Source organism: Drosophila ficusphila, unplaced genomic scaffold (genome assembly GCF_018152265.1).
Source record: "Drosophila ficusphila isolate 14025-0441.05 unplaced genomic scaffold, ASM1815226v1 contig_286, whole genome shotgun sequence".
Taxonomy (NCBI): domain Eukaryota; kingdom Metazoa; phylum Arthropoda; class Insecta; order Diptera; family Drosophilidae; genus Drosophila; species Drosophila ficusphila.
Genome location: NW_025064189.1, coordinates 1,571,775 through 1,594,310, shown reverse-complemented (window position 1 = coordinate 1,594,310; position 22,536 = coordinate 1,571,775). Strand labels below are relative to the sequence as shown.

The 22,536-nt window shown below is 41.0% G+C and overlaps 1 protein-coding gene across 16 annotated transcripts in view; it reads right to left on the bottom strand.

Moving 5' to 3' along the window:
• LOC108095412 (CUGBP Elav-like family member 4) overlaps positions 1–22,536 on the bottom strand; it is a 138,515-nt gene that overhangs the window by 51,115 nt on the left and 64,864 nt on the right. For 8 of the 16 annotated variants that reach the window (XM_017196499.2, XM_043207790.1, XM_017196501.2 and 5 more), the window contains one exon: positions 17,117–17,251. The exons of the other annotated variants lie outside the window; for them this stretch is intronic. In XM_017196499.2, the coding sequence (XP_017051988.1) occupies positions 17,117–17,251 (135 nt within the window). The remainder of the gene's footprint in view (positions 1–17,116; positions 17,252–22,536) is intronic. 16 annotated transcript variants of the gene reach the window in all.

The window sequence follows — 22,536 nt, the reverse complement described above, 5'->3', positions numbered from 1 at the left end:
GCAACTTCAGTAAATAACATTCGAGTCCGAAGGACTTCACTTCACTTCACTTCATATGCGAATTCATGGCCCAGGCCGACTTTGCTTTGGATATCCTATGCAAAATAGTTGCTCCCCGTACGTGTAATGTGATACATTTTTTAACCCCGAATACGATGTGGTAACCCGGCAGGACTGCAGGCCAAATTAAATAAAAATCAGTGCCCGGAGTGAGCTCAAATTGCAATTTCATAAGCAATTTGCCAGTGGACAAGATACGCTCGGTAAAACGTGCATCTTTTTGTCTTTCAGGCGGGGGAGATTTTACTGGGAATCCAAACTAGGGTAAAATGTAAGCGAAAAGGTCAAATGAAAATTACATTTCAACAAGGCAAAAATTTTTGGGGGCAGCATTTAATAGATGAGAGTAGATCCAGATATGCTGACATTTTTATGGCCCCTTCGAGTGTTGGCCAAAAAGTTCCCATTCGCTTTGGTCTGGTGCTGGTGTATTTGTTTCTATATATATATATGTGTGTGTGTGTGTGTGTGTGTGCGGCTGACACACAATAAACACCAATTAAGAAAATAATATTTTGTGTACACACACAGACAAATGTCTCTGGGAAATTGAAAAGCCAACGCACTATGGGGCAAACGACCAGTTTTTGTTACATTAATTAATAACTTGAAAACTAATCAACCTTTTTGTGATCTGTTTTTTGATTCGAGTTAATAAAAAAATAAGGCATGTTTTTAAGAAAACAAGGCGTGGCTTCGCCCATTTTTTAGATTAAAAAAATTTTTTTAATTAATAATATTAAAAAAAAAAAATTTTTGTTTTTATTTTCTGACTAGAATTATTAAACAAAACAATTTAAAAAAAAATTCGTTGTTCTAACTTTTTTTTAATGATTATATCGATTTTTTTGTATTTTGCGGAACACTTTTTTAGACCCTGTTACATAAAAGTATAAAACTTTACTTTTAGTTAATATGTTTATGTTTTTCAGACTTATTTTTCATGGTCCACCTGGTTCTTAGCGTTTTTTATAGTAAAAAATGTTTGCGAGCTTGGCCAAGTGCCATTTCTTCTCTCAAACTGTGTTAAATTTCTATTGCTAGGTTAGCACCTTAAAAGTTAAATTTTGAAGAAAGTGCGCAAAAGTGCACTTTTATATTAACTGAGTATAAGGAGAATTGATCACTCTACAAAATAAAACAAGTTTTAGAGCTGGACTCCGCTGGACTCACTTTGTTGCTCCATTTAAAAACAAAAATGTAAGACTACGTTTCAATTTTTTGAGGTTAGAACTTACACAAGATTATAGGAACGCCACAATCAATTTTTAGAATTTAAGCTCACAAACATATACTCCAAACCATTCTGAATCGACTTCCATTCACATATTTTACAAAAATTGGTTTTAAATGCGCTTTTTAAACATTTTAAAGTTTGAACAAATACAAACGATTTTACAGCATGTGCTTCTGTTAAAAAACAGCTGACTTTGACAGCTGATATCTTAACAGTGGTGCGGTCTGTTAAAATTTTAAGAACGTAACATTTTACCTCAATGTTATCTTAACTCATTGCGATTAAAAAAAATTTTTTTACCGACTTTTAAAAAATGGGTTTTGGCCACAAAATGTGGGCAAATGCCCCATAGTGCAACGCCAAAGCTTTTCGTCTCTAGTTTTGTACAAGTGCTGTGCAAATAATGCACAAAAGTATGCTACAAAATACGAACAACAAACAAGCCGAGCGAGCACCACCACAAACACAGAAGCTACCCCACTACCACTACCACTACTTGTACGATTCGAAAGCGAGAAAGGCCAGAACCTATAACAAAAGCTGAAATATTATTGCTTTTGGTCTGAGCAAAAACTTCTTCGTTGTCGCTTTTAGTTCGCTTCTACACCAAACCAAACCAAACCGAACCGAACCAAACCGAACCCACTTTACAGTGGAGATCTGGGCCTCAAGTCCGAGCCAGCTTGTTATAAGGCATGTTGACAAGCCTCTTTAACAAATGACACCAACAGACGAAGAAGCAAAAGCAGCCTGAGCAGGACAAGCCAAATAGTCAGTGTTCAGTGTTCAGTGTTCAGTGTTCACCCTTCCCATCTTTTGGGTTTTGTGTAACATTTGTTGGACGCAGCCGAAAAATGTTGCTGTTCTTGTTGCTTTTCTTGTTGTTGGAACTTCCTGGCGTTGTCTTGTCAGCTCTTCTGCCCTTCTGCTGTTTGTTGTTATTTACTATTTTACCCCCGGCCCCTGCCCAACCGAATACTCTCAGCATACCGACAAAAAGGGACCCATGTCAAAGGCGAAGTCCCGAAAATCATTGGAATTTAACCCAGAAGTTGGCATAGTTAGGGCCTATTGCTAAAATAAAACAGGCCATTGTCTCTGCAACCGATTCAATTATTTTTTCCATCAAATCATCGACGATTGCCCGCAAATACCACTTTAAAACTCGTTAAAGTTGCGAGGTGTTTTTGGGGGTAGTGGGGGGGAATTACAGAAAAAGCGTACCATTAACCGCCTAAATAAACTGCACCGTCAAAGATTTAAAGCAACGCCCCGCACCGCTGGCCAGACCAAAGTAATTTCAGGACCTGAAAAACTGTTGCCAGCGCTCAGCGAACCACAAACAAGGTAAATGCTTCTGCAGCAAGCGGCAGCAACACGAAACACGAACCTGCAAAACTGGTGGCAAGGAGTCGGGAGTGGCAAGATCGAAGGGGGAGGTTTTTCCGGGGGGCACAGTAACCGCAACATAATAATTATGCAACAGAAACCGCAATGCATGCGGGGCAGGCGATGCCAACAGGCAACCCCACTTTTCTGGCCAGATTTGGGAGGAAAATTGTTTTGCCAGGCGAAAGTGTGAACAAAAAGCTGTTGCGTGTGCTGGCAGAAAGCATCGGAGCGGTGTGGCAAAAAAAAAAAAAAAAAATACATAAAAACATACAACAAAACAACGAGGCAACAAACGCAACAACGTCAAACCGCAAAGTCAAATGCAACTAAAACCGCAGCACAGTTTGGGGCGCCGAGGTTTTTGGCCAGCTGCAAAACGGAAAGGAGCCTTGAATGAACTTTAATCTCTGGCAACTACTTTCTACTCACTCTCCTTTGCAACTACTCTACCTTTATTGTTTCAGCATTTATTCCGCAGCATTTCATTCCATATCCTTTGGCGATTTATGCGTCCACTTATTTAGCCCAAGAATACAACACAACTCAGAGCAAAAAAAAAAAAAAAAAAAATCAAAAAAGAGGGCTGCAACTAAGGCCGCATAACTTAATAGCGACTCGCTTCATTTGAACTTTATTGCTGACTCCTGGGGAGGGGAATAAAAATAAAGACAGAAACACGGAGAGAGCCACGGATGTCCAGGTAGGGAAAATCAATTTCACCTGGCTTAGCCTCGACATCAAAGCGTGGGCAGGACGAGCCCCGAGTCCTGTTTAGTCCTGTATTTTTTTTTGTTTAATTTTTTGTTTTCTAACAGAACGGACAGGTAGGTTAAGCCTAATAAACTGCGCGTCCGAAAGCATGCAGCAAATTTATTTTTGTTTTCTCAGCGGAGCTGAAGGGAGAGGCTAATTGTATTGTGCCCGGGAATTTGATTGCATGGATTTGGACATGATTGAAAAGGGCCCAAAGTCAGCTATCCAGCTACCCAGCTAGCCATCCAGCCAGCCAGCGAGCCATCCTGCCAGCTATTTGGTAACCATCTGGACAGTGAGTGCATAAATTGTGCGCCCAAGTCGCGCACATTATTCATTTTTAATGCGACCGACTGGGGAAACGTAGACGGCCACAACAATTTGGCCACATGTAAGCACAGGCAAGTTGGCCATAATTGCCTCGAAGTTGCGACCAAAACCGGCGGCGGAAGACGACACCGGGCCAAGAGAATCTGCACTTGGTGCCCAGCCAGGTAGCAGCATCATTAAAATGAGTTAGCATCCTAGACGAAGGACGAACCAAGGAGACCTCCTTTGAGTTTGAGTTTGAGATGGGTTTTCGCGTCTCAGACGGCGAATGAAACTAAGAAGGAGTCGGCCCTGGCCTTTTGGGTGCAATTTGCTGTGGCAACTACCAGTGGCAGTGGCAGTGGCAGTGGCAACTGGCAGCAATTAAGCCATCGGGTAGATTACCATTAAGCTGGCAGCGCAGATGCACTTGCTGCACACACAGAAGCAACACAAGCGCGGGTCGAAATTTATTTAATTAACCGGAAATTTGTAACCAGAAGTGCCCTTCCGGCAGGAGATGCCTCAAGAAAAAAGAAATGGGAGTTTTCTTGTTCGCCGCCTTGCATCCTTGGGGGCCATAAACATGAAACAAAGATTCTCCCAGGATTGGGGAACAAAAACTCTCAACTTTTTGCCCGCCAGGAATGAAAAACTTATGAAAGAAAGGACTATAAATTGTCTAAAATAATATCGCAAATTGCTCAAATTGAACAAGATTTCAATTGCATTACGCAAAAATCTGTGAGCCATTGCATTTTCAATTGTTGTGTAGCATGCTTGTCTCTATATATACACACTCTATATTTATATATATATATATTCATATTCCGTATCTGTGTATGCAAAATGGAAGCTCGGCTCCGTGCTCTCTGATGTGGCAAACAAAACGTGCCGCTTGCGAAATTGTACAACAACCAATTAAAATGCATAACTCGATTTAAAGTTTACATAACATTTTGCTAAATTACAGGTTCGTCCCGGGCATTCGGGCTTATATAAGTGGCCTGTTGCAACCCGTAACCCGCAACCACTCCCCCCTCTTCATTCATCCGTTTGACGGTTCAGTTTGCAAGGGGCTTACAATGTCTGTCTCTTGTTGTTGTTGTTGCTGATGTTGCTGCTGCTGCTGCTGGTGATGCTGTTGATGTTGCTGTTGCCCCGGCAACATGCAATTAAAAGCGATATTGAATTTTGTTACGCTCTGCGCTCGAGTGTGCGATTTGCAGTGGTTGTTGTTGCTGGTTGTCGTTGTTGTTTTTGTTAGCCAAGCTAGTTGTTGCCACTGGGAGTGGCCGTGCTGGCTCTGCGGCTCTTATTTAATTTCGAGTCGGGCAAAAACATATATTTTGTTATGTGATTGGCATAACTTATACAATGCCAACCAGCCAGTCAGGATGGCAGCTTAAAATCCATGTTTTGAATAATATTTTGTGCTGCAGAGAAATCCATCTGCCCGTTTTACGTGAGGCTGTTGTTGTGGATTTCAGCGGTCTAAGCTGATTCCAATTACCAGCTATAAGCGCCTGCTGCCTGCCTTGTTTTTACCAACTCGCCCTTTCTCTCAATTGTTGTCGACGACTGCTGCCAAATCGCCGCTGAACCCTAATATATGGCTATTATGGCATACAGTGCTTTAGGCCCGAAGCATTGCCATGGCAACCCGGAGGTGAGCTGATGGCCAGAAGGGCATTATAAATCTTCATTGTTGTGGGCCAGGTCCTGAAAAGTAGCGCAGACAACAGCCGAGAATTTCCCATGCAGCTTCTGCTCGCTTTTTTTCCACAGGATTTCGTGCACTCAGGAAAACAAGTCAGCACTAAATTAAGGAACTTTATCTAAAGATTTATTGTCTATTTAAAAAAGCAGATTACTAAGGCTTTCGCAATGTTCATAAAAAACAACCCCAATATATAATAAAATGTTGCTCATAAATTTAATTTATCTGCCTTGAAATATTAATAAGATTAGAGGGTAGTTCTCGAATATAAACCAAATTATCTTTTGAACTTATGACCCGATAAAGGTTTCTTGGTTCGAAGATAGATTTTCTGCGAGTGTGTGTGTGTGCTAAAAGCAACATCAATTTGCATGAATTGTGTGGTTGTGTGCGTGTGTATATGTAATTACAAAAACACACGAAGCGAACCTGAGTACGTGCAAATCTGACCAAAAATTTAAATTGAAGCTAAAATTTTTGCCAAATGCTGTTGCCAGCAACGATGATGATGATGATGATGTATGCAACTCCCCGCCCACAATTTTAACTCAGTGCCACACCACCGCCCCCGTAGGCGATATAAAAACATGGTCCAAACCGAGGCCTAACTCCTTTCCCCAATTTCCCTCCATCGCCATCGCCTGCCACTTTTCATAGGATCTCTCTGCGGGCCGTTTTGTGAAAACAAGTATATCGAATTTTAATTACATTTGCTTCATCTGTGCGGGTGTATGAGCTATTTGCTTTTTGCGCCGAACAGCCGACACGGAAATGTGATTTTTGATTGAGTGCCGACCAAACAGTGGCAAAAAGCTATGGAGAAAATAAGGGAAGCAATACGGCAAAGCAAAAACGCCTTGAGCTTGCACTTAGAAAAAATAGTGCATGAAGTGTTTGAAATTCATTAACGAAAATTGAGTGATTTAATTCAGCAATAAATGTTTTTTTACGACTGATAAGTAAAGTGTGTTTCCAAGTAAATGTTAATTTGCCCGACAGATTTATTTGCTTATCTTTATCACAATTTAAATTATTAAAGAAAATTGCCTTGCAATTAATTTATTCATTCATTTCTTGCTTGTAGTATTAATTCTGGTTTGAAGTGCGCACTTTTTGCAAGATTTCGCATCCGATTTCAAAGTGAAATTGAAAAGACATCTTCATAAAATTAGTCAACTGCCAAAGTGGTTAACCAAACTACCAAGGAAACGGTGGAAAATGCAGTCATTATAATATGCAAAAATCTACAAAGGCCTATCGCTTATATCACTGCAATCGAAGCTCATTATTATGCATTGTTGCCTGTCAATTTGGTGAAAGTCGACACTTTTTGTGGTTGACAACGATACAGAGGCAACAACAGGCTCATTTGCATTTTGACAGAGCCTCTGTTTCTGCGGTGAATAACATATGCTGTGGTCGAACAACAATATTAGCTTCTTGGAACAAATTCTTTGAATGGATTGGAAGTGTAAATATTGATTTTCATCTGCTTACCGCCACGTGGATCACGTGTTCTGTTGTAAGGATGAAGCCTGGGGCACTTACCTAAAACAAAAAAGAAGGAAAGCTCAATGAGTGGGGATTTTAAAACAGAATAAAGAATCTATCTAAAGAATAAATTCAACTTAAGAAACTGTTAAGAGGCAAAATTCAAATCTCTCTCGGCTCATTTGCAAAATTGTTGCCATGTTTTTTGGAGGGGAGAACCCTTTCCCCTCGAATTCAGAACTTAAGGACATCCTGTCGCCACTTGACGCAGCTTAGCAACCCACAAGGAAAACAGGCTCACTCCCGGTGTCAGTTTTATATTATTTTATTTCGTTGCCTCGCAGCTTTGAAAAAGGATAGCGGCAGCGGAGTTTTCCCGGGATTCCAGTTTTTGGGCCGCATAGACGTTTCCATTTTCATTAAATGCCTTCGCGGCTCGAAGCTCAAGCTGCCTCCTTGCCATGTATCCTGTTACGAGGAAGCCATGAGCAAGGACTCAGGAGCCAGCAGCCAGGAGGCTGAAAAGGATATTGTCTAACAACAAAAGCGGAATAAATTAATTTAGCTCATGTCTTGGCCCCGGCAATGAGCTAGAAAATGAGCTGCAGAATATGTATGTGGCATACGGTTGGGCGCCTCTCCTCTTTTATAGTATAACCTCCCGATAATAATAACAAAATATGTGCAACTGACAGGTGGCAGCAACACAGGCAACCCAAGCAGCAGGAGCCATTAGACAGAGGCTCCTTGTCTGAAATTTAATAAGTTCAGAAGCGAGCTGAGTGGCGTCTTCCTTTACGCAGCTTATTAAAAATATTAAAGCCTACGGCAGCAGCTGTATACTAGAATCTCTTATCGATAAGGAAAACACAAAACTGAGCACGTTATTGCATTAATTTTTCAATAATCCCCAGCACAACTAAAACAAATATCGTAAGTGGCATATTTCATGGCTGATAGGACTAATCTTTTATTGATGCCCGAGCAACGATAGGAGGAAGCGCGCTCAACTGAGTTAATTAAATTTGCTGCCGAGGGCCCTGCTTCTGCTGCCTCTGGGACTCGTCTTGTCCTTAATCAGGACATCCACATCCCAATCTCCAGCCCGGGATACATCCTCATCAGCCAGCTCCTTGTATAAGTATCCCTGGCAACCCTTTTCACCAAGTCCTCTCCCTTTTCCCTTTCCAAACTTTGTGCTTAATGCTTAGCCGAAACTTTTTTGACATTTTTATTGACAAGAATCCAGGAGAGCCCCCAGAAGAACCTGGGCCGGGCAAGGAAGCCGCCTATCCGTGCGGCTTGTACAACATTTTTTGCTCTCCTGGGCTGCGGCAAAGTTTCGTCTGGACTCCAACTCGGGTCTCCTGTGCCCGTGTGTTGCGGTCAAATCTAATTTCCGCAGCTTTTACTACTTTATTAAACTATTACAACTAAAGCCAGACCGACCAGGTCCTGCAAGTCCTGGTAGTCATGCCAGGGCAGCTGGCAACTGGCAATGGCGACGGCAACGGCAATGGCGATGGGTATTAAAAAAGTTATGTTCTTACGTATATGTGCGGGTGGGCCACGAAATGTGTTAATAAAGCACACTTGCCACCAACATGGCCACATAATGAAACGAAATTGCGGGAGGCGGCAATATTGCCAATGTTCTGAACAGGGTATTGCTTTGCCACGTATTTTGCTTAGGAAATTCTTATATTCACAGCAAATAATTTGGATCAAATATGTTACCTTTTGATAGGTAAAATTAGTAGTGCAAAAGTAAATGTTTTTTGTTCGACTTATTAAGAGTTAAGAAAATATCTTGACAGTACATATTTTGTGACGATGTAAACCTTTTGTTTTCTATTTAAGGGTTTTTTTGAATACCTACTCATATAAAATACATAATTTTTGTATATTTATTTATAAGGAAAGAAAAAAAATATGATAATTTTTGGTTGAATAAAGATACACTGACGAGCAAAACTGTAACACGATTTCATTGTTTCAACTTCAAAGGTCTGTAACTTTTTTTCTAATGCACGGATTTTGAAGATCTTAGTCTTGTTTTGTAGGTTATATTATTTACTACTATTAAGTAAAATTCAAAGCCATTTGATATCAGTTTAAGAAAATGACGCCCCAAACTGTAAAAAAAGTCAAATGTTACAGTTTTGCACTCTGGTTATTTTTTTAAGAAATATTTTTATTAATGATTTTTTTAATAGTGAGTTCACATCCCCTTGGACTCTTTTTAGCTCTTCTATGCGTCTGGGCATATTTTGGGTATACCGTCGTACCATTTCCGGGGAATATCATTCCATACGCCCTGTTGCCGCTCTCACAACTCCTTCATTCCATTTGGAGGAACTGCATATTTCTCCAGATGAGATTTCACATGACTCCACAAGTTTTCTGTTGAATTCATGTCGGGAGATTGTAGTCGCCACTTCGTAGATTGAAATTTCTGTTTTGAAATCCAATTTTTTACCAATATGGACGTGTGCTTGGGGTCGTTGTCTTGCTGAAAAACGCATTTTTCGGCAGAAAGACCCAAATTTCCAAAATTCCTTTGGAAGATTTTCTTGTAAAATGGATAGATATTGCACCTTTCGCAATATTCCATCGATTTACAACAAGGAGCCAACTCTATTTAAATTAATGCTCCCCCAAACCATGATGGAACCGCCACCGTGCTTGATAGCGAATTGGGATACTGTAAGTCATTGCTACCAGTGTCTTAAAAAGCAAACAATTCCAAAATACTTTTGTTTTCAAGGTTTTATGGTCGGATGAAACAAAAATTAATCGCTTCGAGTCAGATGGGCGCTCTTGGTATTGGACTAGAGATCCCACGATCCAGTCACCAAGGAATGAGTGACAAACCGCTAGCGGTTCCATGGTTTGGGGGAGCATTAATTTAAATGGAGTTGGTTCCTTGTTGTTAATCAATGGAATAATGCAAAAGGAGCAATATCTATCCATTTTACAAGAAAATCTTCCAAAGGAAGTTTGGAAAATTGGGTCTTTCTGCCGAAAAATGCGTTTTTCAGCAAGACAACGACCCCAAGCACACGTCCATATTGGTAAAAAATTGGATTTCAAAACAGAAATTTCAATCTATGAAGTGGCGACTACAATCTCCCGACATGAATCCAACAGAAAACTTGTGGAGTCATGTAAAATCGCAGCTGGAGAAATATGCAGTTCCTCCAAGTGGAATGAAGGAGTTGTGAGAGCGGCAACAGGGCGTATGGAATGATATTCCCCGAAATGGTACGACGGTATACCCAAAATATGCCCAGACGCATAGAAGAGCTAAAAGAGTCCAAGGGGATGTGAACTCACTATTAAAAAATCATTAATAAAAATATTTCTTAAAAAAATAACCAGAGTGCAAAACTGTAACATTTGACTTTTTTTACAGTTTGGGGCGTCATTTTCTTAAACTGATATCAAATGGCTTTGAATTTTACTTAATAGTAGTAAATAATATAACCTACAAAACAAGACTAAGATCTTCAAAATCCGTGCATTAGAAAAAAAGTTACAGACCTTTGAAGTTGAAACAATGAAATCGTGTTACAGTTTTGCTCGTCAGTGTAGATTTGATTCGCCAAAATATCAAATTGGTTTCTATGGTTTTTTTCCCATCGACAGATGTTTACAGAAATAATTTATTTTCTTAGTGGTTCTCCCACCTTTCAAGGATGTTATTAACCTGGTTAGGGTATGTAATATCCCCAGTGCCATTCCCGCCATTCTTTTCCATCTAAGCTGGCCGGAAAGTAGCATAAGTTGCTGGCACTTTGTGGTTCTTTTATGACCCGTTGGCCCGGCTTGACGGCATCAAATTTCAGCCACTTCCTGCCCGGGAAGCCAGCTCCTTGGCCACGTTTAATTGCTCTGACCTTCGCATGTGTATGTGTGTTTGTGTGTATGAGTGTGTTTGTGAGTTCGTTGCATAGTTTCGGGCGTGTTGCATGTTAATTAGCATTAAGCAGGGCAAGAAGCGGAACGCCTTTTCTAGTTGTATGTGATAAAAATTTATTGGACTCGGCTGGGGCTGCCTTCTGAAATCCATTCCCCTTCCACTTGCATATGAAACTTTGGCCATAGTGCAATTAAATTTAAGCTGCATCAAACACACACACACATTTTGGGTCCTGGGAGGCTCAGGAACACAGGATCAGGACTCACAAAAGACTTGTGGCCATGGCGACTACACAACGACGACGACGGCAAAGTTTGTTGGGTTTTCTGGTTTCGGGTTTTTGGTCTATAGACGCAAAAGTTCGCGTTTGTTTCTTTCTTTCTCCCCCCTTTGGCTGATATGTATTTTAATTCCTTAGCCTGTATGGCATTTTGCAGTCGGGAGTCCAGGACTTTTGGCTTGCCAGCGGCAAGAGCAACAAGGATGACTGCGGCTTAAATGGCACTTATGAGCTTATGCCACAACTTACATTATTATTATTACTCCGATTTTTTCTTGTGCCACTATAAATGCTGCTTCTTGGCACGCAATAAATAGTTATAGACTGTGGCAAGTACTTGAACAGAGAGCAAAGAGAGAGTTTTGTTTTAATTAAGGCGCATTAAGTGCACTGTTTAACGAGTCCTTTGGGTGGGTGGAACTCTAATTATGGAAAGTTTGGCTTAGTTAGATTTAGGATTTCATATAAGAAGATAGCGTGGAAATCTTTAATCGATTGAGGAAAAATCAGCATCTTATATTATCAGCTTTGTTTTAAAGGGTTTTGGCCTCCAATTTCATATCAATATTATTTAATATCTACTAAAGTAAAGTGCAACCATAAAGAGAGGAACCCTTTTTCGATCGCACTCTCGATCCAATCAACTTCGGTCGAGCGGGCAAAATCCAAAATCTCATCACACTTTCAACCATTATTATAAAGAATCAAATAAAGCAAAGCTCTCGCATGTCATAAGCGTTAAATTCAATTTGAGTTTTACAACAGAGCGTGTGTGGTTCGGTTCGGGCTTTTGTTCGGTTCTGTTTGACAGTTTTTGCCAGCGCACTCAATCAGCACTTGTTAGAACTTTTTAGTGTGCTGTAAAATAAACATGAGTATAGAGCTGAAATGAAATGAAATTTAATAAATGCACTGCCACCCACCCAGTGGGTGGATGAGGATATGGAGGTGGTTGGTGGATAGTGGAGGTGGCTGAGGAATGGAAATGGGAGTAGAGCAAAGCGACAGGCAGCATGACATGCACTTCATAAAACTTTGCTCATATAAATTGAAATTGAAATGAAATGATGATGCCAGCAGAGCTGCCACGGTGATATATATCTGGAAGTGAATGTGAATCGTGAGTGTGTGGATATGGATGTGCATGTGAGCAAGTGAGAGTTGACAACCGGCGGAAGCTTCATTCCCCCCCTTCCCCCTTTAACTCCCCTCCACCTCACAATGGCTGGCTGTAAAAATTTGTTGGCCAAACAACAAGTGGAGCAGCCAAAGCAGCAGCATCAGCATCAGCAGCAACAGCCTGAAAAACAACTTAAACTGTCATTGCAAACTTTGAGCCAAAAGCCCTGTGAGTCGGTCGGCGGGGATGGGGTATTAAAACTTTTCTCTGAGCAATTATGTGAAGGCTACTTAACTTTTTTCCCGTACATTTTTCTTCTTTTTTTTTTTTTGTTGCCTTCTTTGCAGGCAATAAATTTCCTCTTTAAACCGAGACTCGGAGGAGGAGCACGCACCTGAGAGTTTGCTGCGACACAATTTTGTTGCACACTCGATTTTGGGTTTTTTCTTGGGTTCTATTTTTTTTTTTTCGGGGGTTCGCCCACTCGTAGAATTTGCCAGAGCTCTCTGCAGAAATTCAATTAGCCAGGCAAGTCAAGGGGAAGGGGGAAGGGGGAGGAGGGAGGGGAAATAGAAGCAGTTTGCCACTTGGCATGCCATGCAGTTTTGGGGAATGCTTTGAAACACACGCATGCACACACTGGGATTCAGATACTCTCCTCGCATGCCTAGATACATTTCCACCCGATATTTGTATGTGTGTGTGTGTGCGTGTGTGTGTGGTTGTGACAGGTTTCCTATGAGCAGAGGCAACTCTCCTTTTGCTGCTGCAACTGCTGCATACTTGCCTCAATTACGCCGAAAATGTCACATTAATTATTGGCATTTATGGGGTTTGCGCCGCTTTTGATATGATAGACGACAATGCAGGCCAACATTTGAAGTCTACTTTACGGGCGCTCTATTGTTGTGTCCTCGAGTGCGCGCATCTGTGTGTGTCAGCCGCCCAGGTATTTATGAGTGTGTATAGGTGTGCGCAGTATATACGTATACGTATATACAACTATACGTGTGTGCGTTCGCCATATTAATTGGAATTTGTTTTTGTGTGTCAGCTGCAAGACGACGACTCGGAGCGGAGGTCTCTCTTTGTTGGCTTCTGCGGCAATTAAAAGTTAATTTGACAAAGCGAGACATTTCGAATTAATTTCGAATCTAAAACGACGTTTTAATTCAATTTATGTTTTTGGCAGCACAACTTGACAATGCCATCAATTGAGTGCGTCGATTGACTCAAGGTTTTCACTTGAAGATCCAATTTAAATCTGGGTAAATAGAGTGTACGTATTTTGTTCCCCAAAACTAATTGAGTGCTGACCCGGTCCTTTTGGTTAGCGAAACGGTAACTCAGCAGAGTGCCGGGTTTCGACCTCGATTACAATTACCTAATGACAGCTCCCAGTCGCAGTGATTAGGCCCAAAAGCGCTTTAAGCCAGACGAAGGGGAAAGGCATTCAATGCCAACTTATGTCAGCAACAGGAGCCGTTCAGCCGTTCTCCACACTCATGCGGCTACTTATGCAAAATGCTCGAATCCGCCACTAGACGACACCCGTTGCAACTTCTGCTGCTGCTCATATACACGCACATGCCAGCTTTGATTACCGGCGATTGGGTGGTGTAGCGGGACGAGGGGTCAAAGGGCAGCGGGGCAGACGGAGAGCGGGACAAAGGAACCCAAGGAACCAAAGGGACGAAGGAGACAAAAGGACGACGGGACGGCGGAGACACACAATTGTGTTGATTGCACAGATGACAAGACCTAGGACGAGATGACAACTTTGCTGCCTGCCAGCCTTGATGACAATGAAGTGCATGCATGAATATTCTAATCAAATGAGCCGCCAGCCTGTCTCGTCTTCTGCCTCCTGGATACTCGCTCCTGGCTCCTGAATACCGGCTCTTGCCTCCTGGCTCCTGGCTGCTGCCTGTGGTCCTGCCATTGTCAAGCTGCAAATTTTTACCCTCCGCCACATCAATACACCCGGAGATATTATAATATTCGGTTGAAACACAACCCATAGGAATAATGACCCTTAAAGCATAGGAAATGTTAGTCGATTTTGTGGACTACTTATGTTTGAATTTTTCAATCCAGAATATCCTTTTAATAATTCGAATAAGAATATAAAACATGTTCAGTTCCAAATGTATAAATAGGTAAAAGTAAAGTAGTTTTTCCCTTGAATGTTTCTGCAATAAAAAATGTAGCTTCATATTTCTTATTTTTTCTTTTCATTTTTAAATTTTGAAAATCGTTTATATAATTTTATTGATTACCCTGAATAAAATTTATAAAATAACTACTTGAATTAAGTGATGAAAGCGATAAAGATTTCATTCGACAAACCTTTCTATTGCCTATTCTAATTAATTGGTAAAAATGCCCTATCATATTCCTTCCTTCAGAAAGCTACTTTATTTTGTGGCTACACTTTTCTTCCAGTGCCGCACCACATGCTTTGTGTTTTGTGTGCTGGGCAAAAGTTTCAAAGTCAGCCCAGCCCAAGTCCCCGGCCAGAAAAACCTTTCCTTTACCTCGTTTCATTTCATTCACTCACTGAAATCGAATTTGCATAATTTAACATGATGGTTGCGCTTATTCCCGTGGCCTGTCAGCCGCACAGACATCGGCGACTGCGACGGGGGTTATTATTGTTCGCCCCTCGGAATCGGCGTCACCGCATTTCGCTGCCACATGCATCATCATTTGCATACATTTGCAGTTCGCCCAGTCAGTCAATGTTCATTCCTCATTACCCCGCTCCTCACCTCTCCACTTCTCCTCACTCAGTCGATTTTCTTTGAATATAATTCGGAAAAGTGGAAAGCGGGAAAAGTGCGAAGGGAAAGGAGGAGGAGAAGAAGTGAAGGAAGGCATTGACGTTGATGGATTTTGGCACTTACACAGGCTAGCGCCTGTCACTTTCCTAACACCAACTGCGACTCCGAAAAAGGAGCGCCGGTTGAGCTGACTTTGAAGCGCATTTTAATGAAGAATGATATGTTGGCATCGCAGCCGCAAGAGCCGCAATCATCCAACCCCTCCTGGCAATTTTCCAAACCCAACCCCCCACATCGTTCACCACTTCTCTCGCCCCAATTTTCAACCACATCGACTGACAGTTTTCGCGGCTTTGCACGCAGCCACTGTCGAAGTTGAAGGGCGACGACATCAACAACAAGTTTTCCCGTTCAACCGGAAGTGAAAAGCGCGAAAAGCAAGAAAGAAAAATGAAAATTTGTATCAAATTATGTCGCTGCTTTGTCTTCGATTCGTATGACATTCCTCAGCGAAATGCGGGAAAATATATGCACATATATTCGTAAGATATTTCAGCTATTCAAATTTGCGTAAATTTCAGGCATCAATTTGATTTGAAATTGATGGCTGTCGCGGAAATAAAAAATCTCAGTGCCCCATACTTCCTTTTTCTAATGCCTAAGTGCAGATCCCAACTCATAAACAAATAAACAAGGGAAAAAACAAAAACAGTTGAGTATACAAAAACAAACCAAAAAATAATAATAAATACCCCTGAACATTGGTTCCTATGCAAAGTGTCACATGGCCGATGTGCCACGCCCCCTTTCGACCGCCGACGCCGCTGCCTTTTCATGCATATCAAAATGGCAACAATAAACGCCAACAAAAGAACAACAATAACAAACATTAACATGGAAATACACACGCACACACCCGCACACACACACTCGACTCGATGAGGACGACAAAAGGCGGCAGTCAAAAATGTTGCAAATGTAAGCAAAATAAAAATATATAACAAAGACACAATTACACTCACAGTCCCGAGTGTTTGCCAATGTATTTGTGCGTCTGTCTGTGTGTGTATTTGTAAAACCAAAACTTTTGACATAATAAAATGGAATGTTATTGTTAAAAAAGTTACTTGCATATTAAAACAAACGAAACTTCCCACTGCCTCTATCTCCGTCTCTTTCATTTTTTATACACCATTTGTTTGCTTTGTGCATGTGTGTGTGTGCGCGCGTATTTTTACTTGCAAATGCCGCATACAAATGCAAATGGCCAGCGTGTGAAACGAGCAACGCTGCCAAAAGCAAACAACTTTAATTGAACTGTTTACCCGATTTTTATTTTATGCCACCTCAAGGCCCCCCAATCTGCCCCAAAAGCTGCGTAATTGTTATGGTTATGTTTGCGATGATTATTTGGCTCGTTGCACAGCTGCCCACATTTCGACATGGGGCATTATCAGTTGGCCACGGGAACTCAGTGCTTCAGTTTATCAGTTCTCGCTGCACGAGAAGTTTGGAGTCAATAATGGCATAAGTTTTAATTTAGTTGGAAAACCTAAAAAAAACTCAAGTTGAAGCAAAACACAGATTTTACGTATACTTAATATTCCTACAGATGAAAGATGTTTTTGGGCAGTTACTCCTAAATAAAATCAAGAGAGTTTTAAGTATAATAAATTAATTTAAAGACTGATACAGAGGCTCACATATTAAGTATATTTAGTATACCCAAATTGAATGCAACTTTTGGTCAATCCATCATTATTATTTCAATGACAAATTTGCAGCTAATAATTTCACAAGCTTTACCGTAAGGAGTAAGCCGGGTTTTAATCTAAAATACTCTTAGCACGTCTACACACAAACCAAGCTAATGCCAAAAAACGACCAACAAAATCTTATCATTAACCAAATAACTGGAAATACAACAGATAACGAGCCGAACACGTTACGTATACTTGATATGAACAGTATCTTGGGTGGGAATCAAAGGTGGGTAAAGCTGTAGATAGGGTATAGTAATATATAGGTTAAAGATATAACGGTACTCACCTTTGCTAGCTCCGTCCGGGCCGCGAAGGATGGTGCACTCCTCTATAGTGCCGAACGGATGGAAGATTTGTCTAACATCGTCTTCGGTCTGTTGTTTGCTGAGCATGCCAACGAACAGCTTGCGATCTAAATGCTCTGTTTTTGTTTCGGGTTTGTTCATGTTTCATGTCATGTCATGTGGTTCGATCGATCCGATTGATTTTGATTGATTACGATTGATTTACGATTTTGATTTCAATTTTGTTGCACCAAAAGAGACGGCAAAATGGACAAGTGGCAATATGTTTGTTTGTATGTTTGTTTTGTTTGTTTTTCGTGGGTGGCAGTGTGTGTTCGATCGTGTTTGTTTTTTGGTGTGTGAAAATGATACATTTTCAATCAAGAAGCCATAGCCAGAGAAAATTCGCATCAAATCAAAGTGAAATCCGGAAAATGAATACGCAAAAAACATAGATTTTCGATCATAATATGTAAGTGTGTCGTATAAAGAGAGATGTAAATGCAACAGGGTTACACATTACGCAACATTTTTTTTTTGTAACGAGTAACGAACGCAGCAGGCACATTTACGTAATTGTTTTTTTTGGTTTGGTAATTTTTCAAAAAATTTCAACAGGCGCAAAATACCCAAAGAAAAGTATAAAGCAACAACATTTATTTAAGGAGAAATTCGTTGGTGTTTGGGTGGATAGTTTGAGCACCAATAGAGCAAATACAATTACAACATTTATTAATGTGGTTAGGTTTTGTTTTTTTTTTTTTTTTTTGGTGGGAATAGGGAGTACAAATTTCGATTTTATAAGCGGAACAAATTTTTTTTTTGTTGAAATTGTTGCATCAAGAAGTTAGAAATTTCGATATGAAAAAAACCGAATCAAATCAAAAACAATACGAATAAAACCACAAAAAAAGTCAAATCAGTTTTTTGAAAATAATAAGTAGAAGAATTGTCAGTTTTCCAATTTTGCCAATTTTGATGTATTCATATTTTTTTTTTCGTTTCAATCATATATATTTGATATAGAGCACGAACAAGTGTTACATAAAAAGGAAAGAAAAGAAGATAAAAATGGGTGATATTTAGTTAAAATTGTCGTACAATTTGTTCTTTGTTTAACTTACAACTTACAAGAATTGAAATTAGCTATTCATATACGTAATATATAGGTATGTATATTTATATATATATATAAAACAGACACGCACACGCACACACAAGCAAACCGTCTCGCACACACACTTACAAGCTGGCCACGCACAGAGCTACTAATTTAAGGATAGACATCGAAAGGTAATTGAACACGCTAGCCACTACTTGAAAAAAGAGTTGGTAAAAATTACGGCGAGCATGAGGAAATGGGAAGTATGGCTTAAAAGTACTTAGAGTTTAGGTTAAAAACTAGGGGGAGGGGTGAGCGATAGATGATGGTGGTGGGTGGGTTATTTGGTGATCAGCAGGAGATTCACTAGAATCTAATCAATATCTACTGGCAAATGGATGGCACACACATACAGCTGTAGTTTCACCCTCTCGATTTCTGGATTTCTGGATTTCTCAATTCTCAATTTCACATTTTTTTCGGTTTCAAAAAGGATATAAGCTGCAGGGGGCAAGGACACCCAGCGTCTCGCATTCGCACTCGTATCATATCGAAAATTGAGCGTCACATAATTGGCAAAACACTTGCCACAGACAGCCAGCCAGTCCGCCCCAGCTGCTGCTGTCGCGTTAAAGTGGCAAAAGCAATCGAAGTAGAAAATAACTAATACGACACGTTGGACCCATGCACATGGCCTGCAGGCAATTGTCTTGTGTCCGGGGTTAAGCCTAATGGCATTTGGGTTCCGTTCCGTTCCTGTCCTCTTCTATCCTATCCTTTCCTATCCAGTGACCCTCTCCCAAGCACGTGCAATAAGCCAAACAACGCCCCTGGCATGCTAAACAACAACAAGAAGAAGGGTAAAGGGAACTCTAAAAGTGGCTGTGGCAGTGGCTGTGGAAGGGTTGGCTTAATAAAAATGTAAAGCACGTTGAAACGGAGGGCAGGACAAGGTAAAAATAGTGCAGCATACTTTGCGGCGCCTGCTGTTGTACATATGAAATGGCATAGTTCAACTGGCTGTTAACAGTTGCGGCCAAAAAAATACAACAAAAAAACGAGAGGGATAAGAAGAAGAAGGGGGAAGGGAAGGTTAGGGTGGCAGGACAAAAGGATTTGCACAATGTTTAGCCTGGCGTTGCAGCAATTTTCTACAATTACCTGGGGCACAACGACACAGACCGGCAGGGATAAAATGCACACAGGGCTTTCAGATTCCCTTTTGGCTGCTCTCTCTCTCCCTCTTTTTCCCTTTATTTTCTTCTCTCTGCCTGTTTTTTTTTGCAACTTTTTTTCGGTCTCTGAGCTGAAGGAAAGAGCAGTGAAAATAATATTAAAGGCCATTAGGCTCATATAGACAAGTTAAGTGGCTCCTGGTCCGGGGTCCTTCGTCCTCGTGATTCCTTTGCCTTTGCCTTTGCTAGCCATGTGTGTGTGGCAGTTTTTAGATTTTATTTTTATGCCTGCCCCCTGGTTTCGTGTTGCCACGGCAAAAGAAGTCATTAACGTGTCGTTGTCTTTGATGCCACACAGCCAAAGCGAAAGCCAAACGGAGAAAGAGGCAACGGTGACGGCGACGGGCGGCAAAAAGAAAGCCAAATTAAATTAGCTAACCACATGGCAACTTTTGTACATGTGCTGCGCCGGAGGAGACGACAAGGACAGGCCACTAATTGTTGCACGTTATGTTTTTGCTTATCTTCCCAGCCAGCCACCATCATCCAACATCCAGCACTCCACCAGCCAACGTTCCAACATCCAGCTGCATCTTCAGCGCTTTTCCCCTCTCCAGGGGAAAATAATTGTATTTTAAGTCCCGGCTAGAGGTGAAAAAGCCAGTCGCGTCTATGAATAATACAAAAAATGTGGAGACAGCGGCGCCAGAGGACTGCAAAAAAAACTAAACACAAAGTCGCTGACAAAGCGAGAGTCAAAGCCCAAAGCTCATGTGTCCCTGAAAACCCCCTCCACTCTTCGTTCGTCTTGCATTTTTTCACTGTACTGGCTGGCTTCCTTTGACTGGATGCCTGGGCACTGCTGCCAATTGACATGTAAATTGACGTTTAATGGCTGCTAATGAGCGTCTGAGGATTAGTTCTGCCGCCAAGTGGACAGGTGGGGCCATTTGAATAAATTTCTGGAGACGAGACGAGATCTCTGGCGAATCAGGTGTGCGCATTAAGTATAAATTTCTCTGCTGCCCAAGACAGCTGCCTTTCCCGGGGGATTAGAATCAATCTTGTGAACCCTTTGCTTACTATCCCATTGCAGCTAATAAATCATTAAGCAAACAAATAAATACTCCATTAATTTTCACAGCTTAGCCAGCATTCTGGAGGAGCAACTGGGCAGCTACAAATGAAGATCCTGCCGTAATGCGACCAATTCATATCTGAAAATGTCTTAATCTGATTACTGCAGATGGCTCAAAATGCTATGTAAATATGTTTAAGTTATTAATTATTTTGTGGGGATTTTCGAGCTCCTCGTTATAATTACAAAACTTTGTGGAAGATGAGTGCTGGGCTTGGAATAATATTTGCTTGGCAAAAATTGATTGAAAACGAAATCCCCCTCATTCACTTCCATTCCGTATTTATGTGTTTGTATCTCGTCTGACCACGTTTATTCTGCTATAAATTATTGAAATTGTAATTACTTAGGCAGGAAATGGGTAAATGAGCACCAAATCGTATACTTAATGCTGCCCAACAGTTCATCAGGCTCTTCAGGCTGATATGCCCGGTGTTCTCAACAGCTTCTAATGAAAATTTAATTAGAATTATGTATATATACATTGATTTAAGCAGGCGGCACTTCTCCACTGAGCCTCGAGTAGTTTTTCATTTACATTTTTCTATACATTTTATTAGAGCACTCCCGTTTGATTGATGATGTGCTTTAAGGGGGAGTGGAAAAGCGAGTGACTGGTAAAAGGAAACTAATTAATATGTAATTAGTGACACTCATTTGACATGTAACGAGGCTAATGTAAAAATATTCCAGAAACATGAGCTTGGGGGTTGGGAAATTCATCCTCTCTGAAAGCTTTGATTAAAATGTAAATGACTCCATGGCACAATCAATTCTTACGCCATATGCTGAGCCCAATCACTGGGATCAGATGTTGCAAATGTTATGCTGCCCCATCAATATTGCCGGCAATTGCCTTGCCTCTCGGTGGCCAAGTGTGCCTGCAGGCACATCCCGTTTTTATGACCCTCAGACAGACTGAAAGCCTGCCAGTCTCGATAGTCATCCCTGCACAGCAAGCGGAGGTGTCAGTATTTATACAGCAAATAAGCTAAATGCTCCCTTTATGAGTCCCTCAGCGGCGGCGTCGCCGGCAAACATTTGGTGTCGTCGTCGCTCGACAATTGTGTGGCAATTGTCAAAAGTCTCCCCAGTTCTGACGTTTAAATATGACTAGAGATAACTCAGCACCAGCTTCCTGGGGCTCTGAAAACTGCTCTGTGCTCGGTGCTCTTTTCGCCTTTGTTGTCATTGTTGCGCGAATCCTTTGGGCCTCCTTCCGGCGACTTTGAGCTCCGAGTTTATTTGTCAGTTTGAAATTCTTCTGTAATAAGCGTAAAACTCGACTATAGGCTGGGGACAAACTCGAAAATTCTTAAACAAATTCTGGTGAAAGAGAGAGCTTTGCTTGGTCTTGAGGCAAGACCAAAGTTGGAAGCAAATTAGTTATTAGGCTTGTAAGTAGTTCAAAAGTTAAGCCACTCTGATTCCGGGGAATTGGAAATGGGTAGAAGCCGCTAAAATGCGCCTAATTGTTAATTAGTGTCAGCGTGAATTTGCGTGCGGCTGCAGTGCCAGACATTTTCATAGTCACATTTTTAGGCAGAAAAGTTTTTGTTTGGCCAGGGCCAAAAGTCAAAGACAGACCGAGCGGAAATAGGAAGAAGGCAGAAACTTTGTCTTCGCCGCTGTGGTATTGAAGTGTTAATTAATATTGAAAGGGATAAACTTTTCTCAGACTTTCTGAGTGGCTGAAGAAAGAGACTGGAAGATTGCCATTTAGGTTTTCTTGAGTTGAATAAAATATTCTTTACTTTAAAAATAACGAAGGTTCGTAAGCTTTCTGTTTTATGTAAAAGGGAATTTCAATAAACCATTTACCATTAACAACATGATTTCTAAACTCTTTGTTATTTCGAGACGTGCCTTGTTCGTTGGAAAAGATTTGCATTTCGTTTTTGCAACCGGTGATAAATTCGGTATCTTCACCTACAGAATCCAGAAAGCCGGCACTTGGAAAGGCAATCTTGACAAGCCATTAACATTTCATGTGCACCTTGTCTCCGC